Raw genomic sequence first — 15,223 nt, forward strand, 5'->3', positions numbered from 1 at the left:
ACTATAATTTGTCAATGTGTTTGTCTGAACAAACTTTGAAAATACATGTCTGGATTTTGGAGACCAGTGTCTATTGGTATTTCTGTGTCCAAAATAATAAATGAATAATTTAAATGAGAGGCCTTTATTTGTCACACAGGCTCCTAAAAACATGTAAATGTATCTAAGAACATATTGGATACAGAGTGAATAGCAAGAATCACTTGCTTTTGCACTCCCCTATAAGATGGCCAAGGTTGAAGGTTCTTTGCTTTCGTCTTTAGTCATTTTAAATTGCATTGAGCTGTTCCATTCCATAGCACTGACTCAGGCTGCAGGCATTGACAGATAGCTGTAGTGACAGAATTCTCAGTTGCTCCAAATGTAGCTCAGCAGCTAACAGATGTACCTTTATGTAGAAAGCTATAATTCTGTGCATGGCTTTGAAGGTCAAACGATAAAAGTAGCTTTAAAATTAATCTGTATAAATGTATTTCATTCACACTTACTTTTATCCTTTGGTACAGTTAGTGCCTCTGAATGCCACTGTGCAATGCAAATATACATATCCAAATTCCTGTCAGAACCTTTAGTGTTCCCTCTAAACCCTGTAAAGACTAAGCAGTAAAACAATAAGCAGATGAGTATACATTTTCTGCATAAAGACTAATGTCTAATAAAATAAACTAATGTGGTTGTATTTTATTATACCAGATTATAAGGTAAAGATTATATTCTTTTTGCAGACTGTGTAAATCATGTATGGTATGGTCATGGACCACAATTATGATTTGAAGCACTTATGAAGGTTTGTAATGTGGTTTGAAAATATATGGATTTTACAAGTGGCTCACCACTGCACATGTGTGATAGATAGCAGTGTATTCATTGGGGTGTGTCTAGATGTCTAGACAGATTATAGGCCATATTATGGTACATCGTGCGTATCTCTGTGGCGGCGTAACGTATGTCATTTACGTTACGCCGCCGCAAGTTTTTCAGGCAAGTGCTTTATTCACAAAGCACTTGCCTGTAAAGTTGCGGCGGCGTAGCATAAAACACCCGGCGGAATTCAAATTAGGCGGGTAGGGGGCGTGTTTCATTTAAATGAAGCGCGTCCCCGCGCCAAACGAACTGCGCATGCGCCGTCCCTAAAATATCCCAGTGTGCATTGCTCCAAATGACGTCGCAAGGACGTCATTGGTTTCGACCTGAACGTAAATTACGTCCAGCCCCATTCACGGACGACTTATGCAAACGACGTACGTTTTTAAATTTTCGACACGGGAACGACGGCCATACTTAACATTGGCTGCGCCTCATATAGCAGGGGCAACTTTACGCCGGGAAAAGCCTAACGTAAACGTCGTATTTAATGGATATCTATGCGTAACTGAATCAGTCGCATAGATACGACGGCCCAGATTAGGACTTACGATGGCGTACATGGCGCTGCGCCATCGTAAGTCCTTTGAGAATCTGGGCCTATGCATTCAGGTGCAAGTTAAATCACATATTGGCTTTTATGTCCTGGGGATTCCATTGGGTTAAACCTATTACTAGGGCTGTGGATACATATATGCCACTTACAGTAAAAATAGAACTATATTACACCAGTGAAAAGCCCAGCTACATAATAAACCTGTTCATGCTTCAACCAAATTTCAGCATGAACATGTCTCATCCACTTTTACACTTACCAGTCAATCACAAGAGCTTAAACCTTGAATCACCAGAAAGTTTTGTAGAGAATAATAGGCATGATTGACTGCTATGTTTCAGAACTTGCTTGGTAAAATCCTAAAAGTGTGGTCCCCTGGGACAGCTTACAAGGACCCAAGTTGCCTTCAAGATCTACATCTAGCTTTAGAAAAGCAGTAGTCAGGGGTATAATGTTGCTTTGGGTTGGGGGTGAGTGATTTGACCTCCCCCTTTCCCTATCTATCAATTTCCCTTCTCCTACCCTCTCTCTTTCCCTTCCTGTACCCTGTCTTTCTTTTCTTGTACCCTCTCTTTCTTTCCCTCAACTCTCCATTTTCCTTGTACTGGTTTTTCTCTCTTCTCTTGTGAAAAATGTTTAATATTACAAAAGGACACACGTCAGCTTCTCTTGCATCTCGACTGTGTCTATGTACATACAATTGCTATTCATATCTCACCAACATTTCATCCAACCTCATGTACAATATGAGGTTGATTTACTAAAGGCAGTCTGGCACAAATGTTTCCTGTATTTTCTCTAATACTGTAACTTCCTGTGATTGTCGGCTCAATCCAGTGTCCAATATGCATTATACAGTATTTGTCTAAAAAGACTGTACCGCATTTTAGCTGAAGATCATCAGAATGATGGTGTCACTCTCTCCAAAACAAAACCCTCCATAAAGAGAATAAACAGCTCAGGTGTTGCATGGAAGAGATACAGTGGGGATGTCTCACCAAGGTCTCCAGGAGATGTAGGAGTAAATCATCCAGTGAGATGTTGTGGGGATAGTAATGAATATTTACAGCTAGGAAAGCAGCCACACAAGGTAGTGGGGTGCAGTGTTGGCTTTAAAAGGCATTGTGACAAAATTAATTTGGGAAATGGCGCTGCTGAGGTCAATCAAAAATTCCAGTGATCTAGATGTGAGTGCCTCACATGTAGAGGCAAAAATTCTAGATCACTGGAATTTTTGATTAATGTGTTGTACTGTATTGTAATGTATTCTTTGGTTTCTGAGCGCGCGTAGTCTTGATCTTCCAATTTTTTTCAGACAAATACTGTATTGATTAAACAAAAATAGTTTAGTGAGAAAAACCTAACCTCCTGAGAAAAAAGTTGAACTGACATCCTACATCCTCACCACCTCCCCAGGTGCTGCACTTACCTCTGTGGGTGATAGTTTCACTGTCCATGAAGCCTGGTGCAGCAGTCCTGTCATATAAAAACAGCACTGTTGTTCCTCGTCTTTCCTTAGGGGCACCGGGACAAATCGGAGTGGTTTGATTGGTCAGTGCAGCCATGTGCTGGTGCTGACCAAATAGAACTGCTCTGATCCATCCTGGTGTCTTTAGCGAAATAAGACCGCTGCATCGGGCCACTTATACAGTGAAATTGTATCACCCACAGATGCAAGTGCAGTGGGGCTTTGGGGGGGGGGGGGGTGTTTAGGATTTAAGATGTTAGATCACCTTTTATTTTTTTCTGAAAAGGTGAAGTTGCACTTTACATACAAATATGTAAATTGTTTTGCCTGCCAAAGGATTTGTAATTCTCTGCAATCAAGTTAGGGCAGGCACCTGAGGAAAGGGAGGGTAGTTAACAAAGCAGGCATGGTAAGGAAAAAAAAGGGGGTCCCCTAGAGAGTAAGTAAGTTAAGACAACAGCAGTGAGTCCAGTTTTAAGAGGTCCCTTTTTTTTAATTAAAGGGCCCAGCCCAGGCGGCAGCACCCCCCCCCCCGGTTCTCTGCTCCAGGGGGCCTATGCCTGAAGCTGTGTAAGGGGCCCCATAATTCCTGATGGCGGCCCTGCCTTTGGCTACTGATTCTGAATGGGAGGGACTGGTTTATTACAATTAAAACATGCAGTGTCTTAATTCCTTTAGAAGTGAATTAACTGTTGGAGAGTATCTCATCAGAAATGTTATTCCCATAGCAAAGGGTGCATGAAATTTAAATTCTGGGTAATCAGTTAGCCAATCACACAAGTAAGAAATTACATTTATAGGGATGTTCTGTACAATGTTGTATAGAACACTTCCAGGTTGCATATTCACATTGAATTATGCAGAAGATTTCAGCAGATTGAAAAGAAAAAGGTAATTTTTAATAACATTAAATTACAACATGGCTTGTGTAGCAATTGCATGTGCTATTTTTTTATTTTTTTATTTGCTGTTGTCCTTCAACTATTGCGTAATTCCCATCATTTTAACTGATCACTTTTATTGATGACTACTTTTATTCTGTGGATCATCCAGTGAATCAGGCAGCTCCTATAACGTAAAAACACTTTGAAATATAATTGATAGATAACTGTCTATTTACAACAGTATACATATCGATATATGGTGACATCCTTGCACTGAGCAGCACCTACTTCTCTGTGTTATACATAAATGGATACAGAATTAGAAATGTAAGAATGCTTTATCCCTAATTACTTAATTAAACCTGGCAATGTAATGCTATTAGCAGAAGTGTCCTTGTATAGAGCTCTTTGGGCAAGTCTCTCTACTATTCTTGCTAATAATCACTTTTGTGGTCAAATGTCACATGTTATTGCCTCTCTACATCCCGGGATGTCTTCAATGACTATATGTGCGATAATGCTTTTCTAAACATTTACATTTTACAACCTTATCGCCTTGTGCTTGTTTAGTAAAGGATACTTATGTATTTGGTAATACTGTATTCTTGTGTTTACATATGAAAACTATCTTGGATTCTTTGCAGTCCTTACAATTAGGAGTTCTGGGTTGTGCAGTCTGCCATATAAAGCAGATACTTCTCACAGTAGGCAGGGTTCATTGGAATCCAGGACATATCCTCTGTACTATAAGACTGTTATTTTCAGAAGAGTGCAAGTCTATTTATCTGCTGCAATACTTGGCTGTAACTTACTGGAGTCACGCTAGGATTTTTGTGCTTGGAAGACAGCCCACATAGTCATAAATTCTCCATTTATTTTTATCAAAGTATTTCTACTTGTAAGTCACATGTCAACGCCCACGGATGATATGTGATCCTTTGTAAGGTGAATGTCTGTTATGGAGTTGTACCAGTGCAAATTTCTATGCCATAGACACCATATAATTATGATTTTTTGGCTGTTTAATAACAATATGAAGGTTTTTTTTTTTATACACTGTTTAGATGGTTTGTGTGCTTCTTTTTCCTACCCAACAACAGTGCGTGTTTTACAAGAATCTTCACCAGGGACATGTCGTGAGGTCAGTGGCTGGTGAGGCACTGGCTAGTATCAGAGCTAGATACACACAGGTTACATACGCCACGATCATTAGAGCGAGACCAATAATTATAGCACTAGACCTCCTCTGTAACTGTAAACATGTAATCTGTAAAGAAAATTAAAGCATCACCTATGGAGTTTTTTAAGTACTGAAGTTGGGTGCCATTCCACGAGTGTGTGCAATTTTTAAGCGTGACATGCTTGGTATCCATTTATTTGGCATAACATTGCCTTTCACAATTATACAAAAAAAATCTAAAGCAGAATATCCAAAAATGACTGTCTATCTAAATGAAATGCAAACATTCTGTTCCTCAGCACCTAAAGCCTGGAATGCTCTAATATGCAACGCTTTTTTTTTTTTTTAGAAGATTCAGGCCTACACCAGTCCCACTCTGTGTGGCCAATAACATGTTTGTCAGCAGCATCTAAAAATAAATGTAGCAAAATAAATCTCTACCACGGTATAATGTAGTTAGTGTGCAGAGTGGTTGGTGCTCTGGCTAATTGAGTTCACAGAGAATCCATAACAAGTACAAACCAGCAACTTGACAGCTTCTCCATAGAAAATTTTATTGTAGCATTACAGCAGTAACATTATGCAAAATGCTGACGCATTTCGTCCTAAGCCTTGTTTTAAAAATCAATGTAGGAAGGTAGAAAAGGAGTGAGTCAGCCCAAAACTTTTGCCAAGAAAGCCACCATTTGGGTCGGCATTCCATTGCGTTTTTGAGGTCCCAGAGTGCCTAATGAAAGGCATATACACATCTGATGAGACCTACACATGATTTGTGCCGTCTTTGGTTACTGTGTTTGCCAGGGAAAAAGGCAGCTTTAATTAATTTACAGTAATTCTCCGGGGTTCACAAGTTGCTTATGGGATGGCCTATTGCAAAAATAGGTACATTAAAACGGTGATCTTTACATTGTTGGTATTAGTCCTCTCTGGGGAAAAGGCACAGAAAAAGTCATCTGTTCTGTTTATATAGATCTTGGCCTATAGTTGGGCGGTGATAATAGCAGAGATGTGCTGTAACCAATTGCAACCACTCAAACATCACCTATTTCAACACTTGTAGAACCGGATTGCCATGAATTATATGTCTTCTATGCTTTAACGTAAAACCTTTCTGTTCAGTTTTCTGGCATTTTGATAGATCAGAGCAAGGATTTAATAGAATATGAAACATTATAACTTTGGCTACAGTGTGAATGGTTTTTAGTTTCTAGTTTTTAGTAGTGTTGCTCTGGATATAGCATTTCTTGTATGCCTTTATTTTTTAACTTACCCTAATTTGTAAATCTGTCTCCACCAAGGTTGTTCAATTCTTTGTTTTAATGAATGATAGCCAGTGTATTACTATTTTTTTTTTCTGCTGTTTCATTTGCATAATTTTTGTTGTCTATGGCTTATGTTAATTATAGTTTTTTTTTTTTTTCTCAGGTACCATTATTATGTCAGAAGATTTGCGCGATGCCTTGGATAACATGTTTGATGCCAGAATCCCAAAGCTCTGGTATAAGATTTCCTGGGATTCTGCCACCTTAGGTTTTTGGTTTACAGAACTGCTGGAAAGAAATATGCAGTTCAGGAGCTGGCTGTTTGATGGGCGTCCCAATCAGTTCTGGATGACTGGATTCTTTAATCCACAGGTACTGTACTCACTTTACTTTACTGCACCTTTCTTTTAAATTATAGCATTTAACCCCCCTGGGCGGTATTACTGAGTCTGGCTCGGGGTGGAATTTCCAAACCCCCCCGGCGGTAACCCACTAGCCAGACTCGGGATCGCCTCGCAGCATCCACAGTCAGGGAATTACTTACCTTGTCCCCGGAGCCTGCGATGCCTCTCTGCTGTGTGATCGAGCGGTGTCCTCGCTCGATTCACACAGTGCCTGTGTGCCGTCGAGCTCCGTTCCCTGCGATGTTATGAAGCACGGGGGCGGAGATCGGCAAAAAAAAAAAAAATACACACCCCCTTTGTCCCTAGTGGTCTGCCCAGTGTCCTGCATGTACTTTTATATAATAAAAACTGTTCTTTCTTTTCCTGGAAACTGGAGATTGTCCATAGCAACCAAAAAGTGTCCCTTTATGTCAAAAGTGGTTTTAGACCAGCTAGAAAACAGCGATAATAAATTAGAATCACTTGCAGAATTGAGCGATAGCGATTTGTGGGGAAATTCGTCATCAAAAAATAAAAGTAATGACAGCGACAATTCTGCAACTGAGCAAATTTCAGTTTTTTTGATTTGATTTCATTATTGAATAATTTTTATTATAATTATGTTATTATTTGTAATAATTATTTAGAGTTATTTTGTTATTATAATTTATGATTTTGTTTTTCAAACTTTATCATACCCGGGATGTCTACTAGAATCTTGTTTGAACAGATTTAAGTGAGTTAATCCTAAGAATTACAGGCCTACAATGTAAAACGCCAAATTTCCATGCAAAATAATGGTACCACTTTCAGCACCTAAAATCTGAAATAATCATACCCCCAGGGAGGTTAAATAAGACCTAAAATGTCTAAAATCTTTTTATAATTTTTAGTATATATATTTTTTTTTGCCTGTGAGCATTTTTGCGATTTATATGATTAGATCAAATAATGAGTGTTCTTTATAGTGCCACAGTGTTTCTAAAACAGTTCATAAAACATTTTGTCTTAACCATTTTCCATACATCTCAGTCCACTTTTTGATTAGCATGTTAAAATGCAATTGTTTCATCATATTTTTTTCCCCCCTAAACAGGGATTTCTGACAGCCATGAGACAAGAAACAACACGCATGAATTTATCAAAAGGCTGGGCCTTAGACACTGTAATTTTATATAATGATGTCACCAGAATGATGAAAGAAGATGTCAATGCCCCTCCTCCAGCTGATATTGGTGGAGTCTACATATACGGATTGTTTCTTGATGGTGCTGGCTGGGATCGTAGAAACACAAAGCTTATGGAAGCTCAGCCAAAGGTACAGCAGTACTGTGTGTGTGTGTGTGTGTGTGTGTGTGTGTGTATGGTGGAGGGAGGAAGATATGGTTAAAGATTGCAGTTACAGAGGCACAAGAGATAAGGTAGGCTCATATCTAGGCATCAAAGTAGATAAAAGAATATTAAAAAACGTAAAGTTTATAGAGCAAATATAAAAATATGAACATGGAGACACTTTAAATGGGTATAGCTATTGAAATGTGTGTAAAATACATGTTTAGTTTGTTTTGTCTTATGCCGCGTACACGCGATTGGAATTTACGACAACCAATGTTCGACTGGACCTTGTTGACGGAAATTCCGACCATATGTAGGCTCCATCAAACATTTGCTGTCTAAAAATCCCGACAACAAAAAAAATTTGAGAGCTAGTTCTCAAATTTTCCGACAACAAAATCCGTTTTCGTAAATTCCCAGCGTGTGTAGACAATTCCGATGCACAAAATTCCACGCATGCTCTGAATCAAGTACGAGACGGAAGCGCTCGGTCTGGTAAAACTAGCGTTAATAATAGAGATGGCACATTCACCACGCTGCAAATTTTTTAATCTTTTAATGCAGCGCATTCTCTTCTAACGGACTGCTCTTCTAAACGGAGCAGAAACAGACTGAAAAGCACAAGACTGAAAAGGGCGAATCGTCTCTCACAAAACTTCTACTAACACGAGATTAGCAAAAGGAGCCCAAAGGGTGGTGCGTTTTGGTATTGAACTTCCCTTTTCTAGTGCCATCGTACATGTTGTACGTGACCGCGTTCTTGGCGATCGGAATTTCCGACAACATTTGTGTGACCATGTGTATGCAAGACAAGTTTGAGCCAACATCCGTCGGAAAAAGATCCACTGTTTTGTTGTCGGAATGTCCGATTGTGTGTACGCGGCATTAGTCTGCCTAAGACAATGTAGGTTTACCACAAATATGCATGGACTTCCTGGCACATAAACCGTTTTCTAGGATGAAAGAATAGTACAGTACAGTACAGTTTATTAGTTTGATATAATTAGGAAAATACCTTTTTATTGTGTAAATATGGAAGTGGAGTTAAAGTGATTTGTAAACGATCACCTTGTAAAACAACCCATTCAGTTTAAAATTTAAATAAAAGGCAAACATTTGTGTATAGATATAAAAAATACATTATAAATATCCCTTTTGCCCTTTTTTATGAGTGATTACATTCCCTCTGTTCTCAGTTGCGTAAGAGCTGGGGGGAGGAGAAGCAGTAGCATACTGAGCTTTCCAGTAAATGGCTGTGCAGGGAAGGCATGTCTGATCATTGAAGAAGAGTAGGCCAAGTTCTCAGGACAGCTATAGAACCGACCACAGTGTGTTTTCATGCTTGGTATATTCAGTTTTAATAGGAAAGCAGAGTGACTGGCAGGATTACCAGGGATGCATGCATGCACATATCAGGAATATGAAATTCTGGGGTAACAAACACTTTAAGGCAAATTCTGGTTAGGTAACTGTAGATATCGACTTCAGTAGCCTACGTGAAATCAGATAAATCCGTTAAAACTGGTCATTCCTATTTACCGAATAAAGCAATGCAAAGCATGGGCAAAATGCAGCAACTCATAACAACCAGTCAGGAATCCAATATTAACCTCTTGCCGACCGCGCTATAGCAAAAATACCCTGGGGCGCGCTCGCAGAAGTGTCCGTGCTCGCCGGGTCTAGAAGACCCGGCGCATCACGGATCACGGTAAATTGCCGCGAATCGCGGCTGTTTACCACGTGATCGCTCCGTCAAATGACGGAGCGATCACTTGTAAACAAACCGGCGTCATTTGATGACGCCGGTTCCTCCCTCTCCTCTCTGTACCGTTCGGTACAGTGCGAGAGGAGAGGAGAGGAGGGGGGGGAGCGCGGGGTGTCAGCAGCTGCTGTGGGCTGGATCTGTGACAACTGCAGTCACAGATCCAGCCATCCCTCCCTGCGCAATACTCTGCAGTACCATCAATACTCTGCAATACCCCATACTCTGCCATCTCTCCCTGCGCAATACTCTGCAGTACCATCAATACTCTGCAATACCCCATACTCTGCCATCCCTCCCTGCGCAATACTCTGCAGTACCATCAATACTCTGCCATCCCTCCCTGCGCAATACTCTGCCATACACCATACTCTGCCATCCCTCCCTGCGCAATACTCTGTCATACCCCATACTCTGCCATCCCTCCCTGCGCAATACTCTGCCATACCCCATACTCTGCCATCCCTCCCTGCGCAATACTCTGCCATACCCCATACTCTGCCATCCCTCCCTGCGCAATACTCTGCCATACCCCATACTCTGCCATCCCTCCCTGCGCAATACTCTGCCATACCCCATACTCTGCCATCCCTCCCTGCGCAATACTCTGCCATACCCCATACTCTGCCATACCCCATACTCTGCCATACCCCATACTCTGCCATACCCCATACTCTGCCATACCCCGTTACTCTGCCATACCCCGTTACTCTGCCATACCCCGTTACTCTGCCATACCCCGATACTCTGCAATACCCCGTTACTCTGCAATACCCCGATACTCTGCAATACCCCGATACTCTGCAATACCCCGATACTCTGCAATACCCCGATACTCTGCAATACCCCGATACTCTGCAATACCCCGATACTCTGCAATACCCCGATACTCTGCAATACCCCGATACTCTGCAATACCCCGATACTCTGCAATACCCCGATACTCTGCAATACCCCAATACCCTGCGCAATACTCTGCAATACCCCAATACTCTGCAATACCCCCAATACCCAAATACTCCGCAATACCCCAATACTCTGCAATACCCCCAATACCCCAATACTCTGCAATACCCAAATACTCCGCAATACCCCAATACTCCGCATATATAATGTTTTGGGGTTCTATGTAATTTTCTAGCAAATAAATTGTGATTTTTCCATGTAGGAGAGAAATGTCAGAATTGGCCTGGGTGCTCCAGAACGCCTGATGGCGCTCCCTGCATGTTGGGCCTCTGTATGTGGCCACGCTGTGTAAAAGTTGCACACATGGGGTATCGCCATACTCGGGAGGAATAGCAGAATGTGTTTTGGGGTGTCATTCGTGGTATGCATATGCTGTGTGTGAGAAATAACCTGCGAATATGACAGAAACAAGTTATTTTTTTTTTTTTTTACAGAATTTTCGGTCGTTTTTCTTGTATAGCGCAAAAAATAAAAAACCCAGAGGTGATCTAATACCACCAAAAGAAAGCTCTATTTGTGTGAAAAAAAGGACAAAAATTTCAAATGGGTACAATGTTGTATGACGGAGTAATTGTCATTCAAATTGTGAGAGCCCCGAAAGCTGAAAATTGGTCTGGTCAGGAAGGGGGTTTAAGTGCCCAGTGGTCAAGAGGTTAATTGGTTTGGCTGAAACCTATTGCTAGTTTAATTTTGCAATTCTGGTTGCATTGATTTATTGTTTAAAAGAAATTATTTAATTTTGCACCATCTTCTATCCGTGTACACTTTCGTACAGGTGTAATCATGTGCCATGGTAAGAATTACTATGACAGATTTTCTTTTACTCAATAGAGTCCTGCAGTTTGAAATATTTTACATCCCTTTCTCAGATGTGCCTTGCGCTCAGGAGTCTGACCCCCTCTGTTTTCATGCAGGAATACGTTGACAACATGTCCCTGGGGAGTCATTTCAAGTGATTTTTATTCAGCCAGTACCCAGCAATGTGCTGGTCCCTGCAGACCTTGATGGCTATATAAAGGTCTCCAGAGACCAAGGCAGGCATGTGCTGGGTGAATAAAATCTTCTGAACGGCACTCTGGAGTGTTGCTGTCTTCTGACTCCTTTTACGTATTTTTCTTACTGCCCTCTAGTCAATATTGCAGAGGCTTCTGTGGAGCTTGTAAATGTAAAACCGTCATGTTGTGGGGTTTAGAAAGGCCGTTATGTCACAGTCATTATTATATCAAGATATATCTTCTACATAATGTCATTAATTTTACCTTAAATTTTCTGTTTACTGAATATAAAGCTTCAAAGTGAAAAAGTAATGAAGACTGCACATAGAGCAAAATGAACTTTTCTGTCAGCATGTGTGTATTATCAAGAACATTTCCTGGGGCAAATCGAAATTTTCTGTTTACATAAATATAAAGCTTCAAAGCCCACATTATAACAAAAAGTAATGAAGACTACAAATAGAGCAAAAGGAACTTTTTCATACAGCATGTGTGTAATATCGGGAACATTTCCTGAGGCCAATCTTTAAGGCTTTGAATTGCTTTTGGAATGAAGACAGTGCCACAAGTTTGAATCCTGGGAATGTAAAAACGTTATCATGTGCTGACAGCAGTGCACTTTTTTTTAAATAACACACATCCAAGTGTACATGCTTGTGTGGTATGTGAATTTACATAAAATTATATACTTTTCAGGGAGGCACATTATAAAAAAAAATGTTGGCATGGAACAACTGATGTGAACACACAATCACTAGATGATGTATCACTTCAGTTCTTACACCTGTAAAAACCCTCTGTGACCCAGAGCAATTTTTACATTTCTGCTAATACATAATAGATTTTTAGGACAAACAAGACTTTCTTTTTAATGCAATCTATACATTATAAAATTACAAAACAAAGCTAAAAAAAACACTTGTTCTACTTTGATTAGTGTTAGTTAAAAAACGACCTACTCTGCATAAAAAGCTTTACAGTTTACTCTGTAACTTGTCTAATTTAAAACTATACTAAAATCATTCTGGTAAGAAAAAAAAAGAATTGTAACATGATTTACAAATGAAATAATGTTGTTGTTTTTTTTTAATGCAGCACAAAAAATGTATGAATGAAACAAAAAAAATAAAAACAAGTTAAATCATAATAGTTGGAAAAAAAATCAACAAAAAGAAATATTTTAGCTGTGGAAAAGTGAAAGGAATTAATTAGGGATGGGGTAAATCGGAACAAATGTAATATAAAACCAAAAAAACGTTTTATTTTACTATTTGTCAGGTTGCTTTAACTGACATTTACTGCAGATTGAAGCTTGTCCCTTCTCCTAAGACAAATTAAATATAGTAAATATAAATGTATCAATTTTATTTTGTATCTCTCTATCTCATGTCTGAACAGTGTTTATAAACTTTGATAGCAGCCGGTGTAATAGCTACTGTATTTACACAGCAACTCCTGGCTGTCGTTTTGACAGCTGGGAATTTCTGGCAGATGCAGTGGAGAGTAGTGGCATGGGAGTAGAAGCACAGGGCTTGTGTAGTTTGTCCACAGTCTGCGTACTTCAATAAAGTTTTATTGGAATTGTGTAGTACACCCAATGTTTATCAATTAAGTTGTTTTGGCATGTGTAGCAAGTTCAATGTCCACAACTGGTTAAATACCTTTGTAAATCACAACCTCCAATTAAACTAACATTTCTTTTCTATTGTTTTGAGAAGAAATGTTAAAATATTTCTTGTTGGTTTACTCGTACAGGGTCATCCATCAAACTAAAGCAGGCAATTGTAGGACTTTGTATCATAGCAGAGTTGCCTCTGTAAAGGTAGTTTGAAAGCAATATTAAAGCTGCAGCAGTGTCCATATCTATAGTAGAGACTCATTTTAGATCTTTCTTGCTTAAAATGAAGCCTCGTACACACGGCCGAGGAACTCGACGGGCGAAACACATCGTTTTGCTCGTTGAGTTCCTTGTTAGGCTGTCGAGGAACTCGGCGAGCCAATTTTCTCCATTCCCGTCGAGGAATAAGAGAACATGCTCTCTTTTTGGCTCGACGAGTTCCTCAACAGTTTCCTCGTCGAAAAATGTACACACGACCGGTTTCCTCGGCAAAAAAAAAAAAAAAAACAGCAAGTTTCTTACTGGTTTTTGCAGAGAAACTCGGTCATGTGTACGAGGCCTTATGCTGTCATCAACATTCTTTATCAGGTATATAGATTCAGGCACTTAATCCTCTCTAGAGTTGCATGTGTGGCTAAGAACAATTTTCCCTGTACAATGGCCAAATCTGTTACAGATTGGGGGTACTTGCTGCTGAGAAGCTAAAGCAGGGATATGCAATTAGCGGACCTCCAGATGTTGCCAAACTACAAGTCCCATGAGGCATAGCGAGACTCTGACAGCCACAAGCATGACACCCAGAGGCAGAGGCATGATGGGACTTGTAGTTTGGCAACAGCTGGAGGTCCGCTAATTGCTTATCCCTGAGCTAAAGCCTGACACAATCTTCAGATTTATGGACAGCCTAATAGTTCCTTAATAGTAGTGGATATAACAGTATTACCAGTCATTACATTTTGCAAAAATCCTTTTAGCCTTGTTGGCCTCAGTCACCGACATTTTGAAAATGCTAGTTGCCTTTCCCAATTATTTGCCACAAAAAGTCAGAGGATCAAAATTAGAGATACACAATTAAAGCGGATGTCCACCCAAATTTTTTATTTTTTTTTAAAAGCCAGCAGCTACAAATACTGCAGCTGCTGCCTGACACTTCCCTGTCCAGGGCGCACGCGATGTTGGCAACCGAGGCCGAGCAATCGCTCGTCTCTCGGCTGTTTCCGCCGCCATCCTCGGTGAGAGAATCAAGAAGTAAAGCGTTGCGGCTTCACTGCCCGGTTCCCTACTGCGCATGCGCGAGTAGTGTGGCGTGCCCTCACTGGTCCACGCTCTCTCCTGGGACCAGTGTGTTTCCCAGGAGACAGCGGGGGAGCGGGAAGTATATACCTGTCTTAGACAGGTATCTGCACCCCTTCCCTCCTGAAAGGTGCCAAATGTGACACCGGAGGGGGGGAGCATTCTGAAAAGCGGAAGTTCCATTTTTGGTTGGAACTCTGCTTTAACATTTACCACAATGGCATCCTCTAAAGCCGGCCATAGACGGTTCGAATTTCAGTCGGTTCAGCAGGGACCGACAAAGATTCAAACTACGAATTGGCATGTTAAATGTACCCAAGTTGATTGATCAATCAACTTGGGTACAACCAGCCTGTCAAAAGTTATCATGCAATTATTGCTAATGGCTATTTTAGACTCTAGCAGTAATTAATGAGTTCTCCCGGCAAGGAGAGCTTCCACCGCCCCCGCCAGGAGAACACAATGTCTCCATGGGCGGAATTGCCCCATCAACACTGTGTTGATGGGGGGAATCTACCGATTTTCTTTTCTGCAACCCGTGGTTGCAGGAAAGAAAATTGTTCCATCTACGGCCGGCTTAACTTCTCACAGGTTTCCTTTAAAACTTTTTATGGCCCTGTGCTGCCAGGGTTCTCTTCCACAGTTAAAACAGCTCTG

At 40.5% G+C, this 15,223-nt stretch overlaps 1 protein-coding gene across 1 annotated transcript in view; it reads left to right on the forward strand.

Moving 5' to 3' along the window:
* Positions 1–15,223, forward strand: part of LOC120940565 (dynein heavy chain 5, axonemal-like) — a 445,728-nt gene that overhangs the window by 410,819 nt on the left and 19,686 nt on the right. The window contains exons 75-76 of the mRNA XM_040353506.1: positions 6,378–6,586; positions 7,694–7,915. Of these exons, the coding sequence (XP_040209440.1) occupies positions 6,378–6,586; positions 7,694–7,915 (431 nt within the window). The remainder of the gene's footprint in view (positions 1–6,377; positions 6,587–7,693; positions 7,916–15,223) is intronic.

Source organism: Rana temporaria, chromosome 5, assembly GCF_905171775.1.
Source record: "Rana temporaria chromosome 5, aRanTem1.1, whole genome shotgun sequence".
Lineage (NCBI taxonomy): Eukaryota > Metazoa > Chordata > Amphibia > Anura > Ranidae > Rana > Rana temporaria.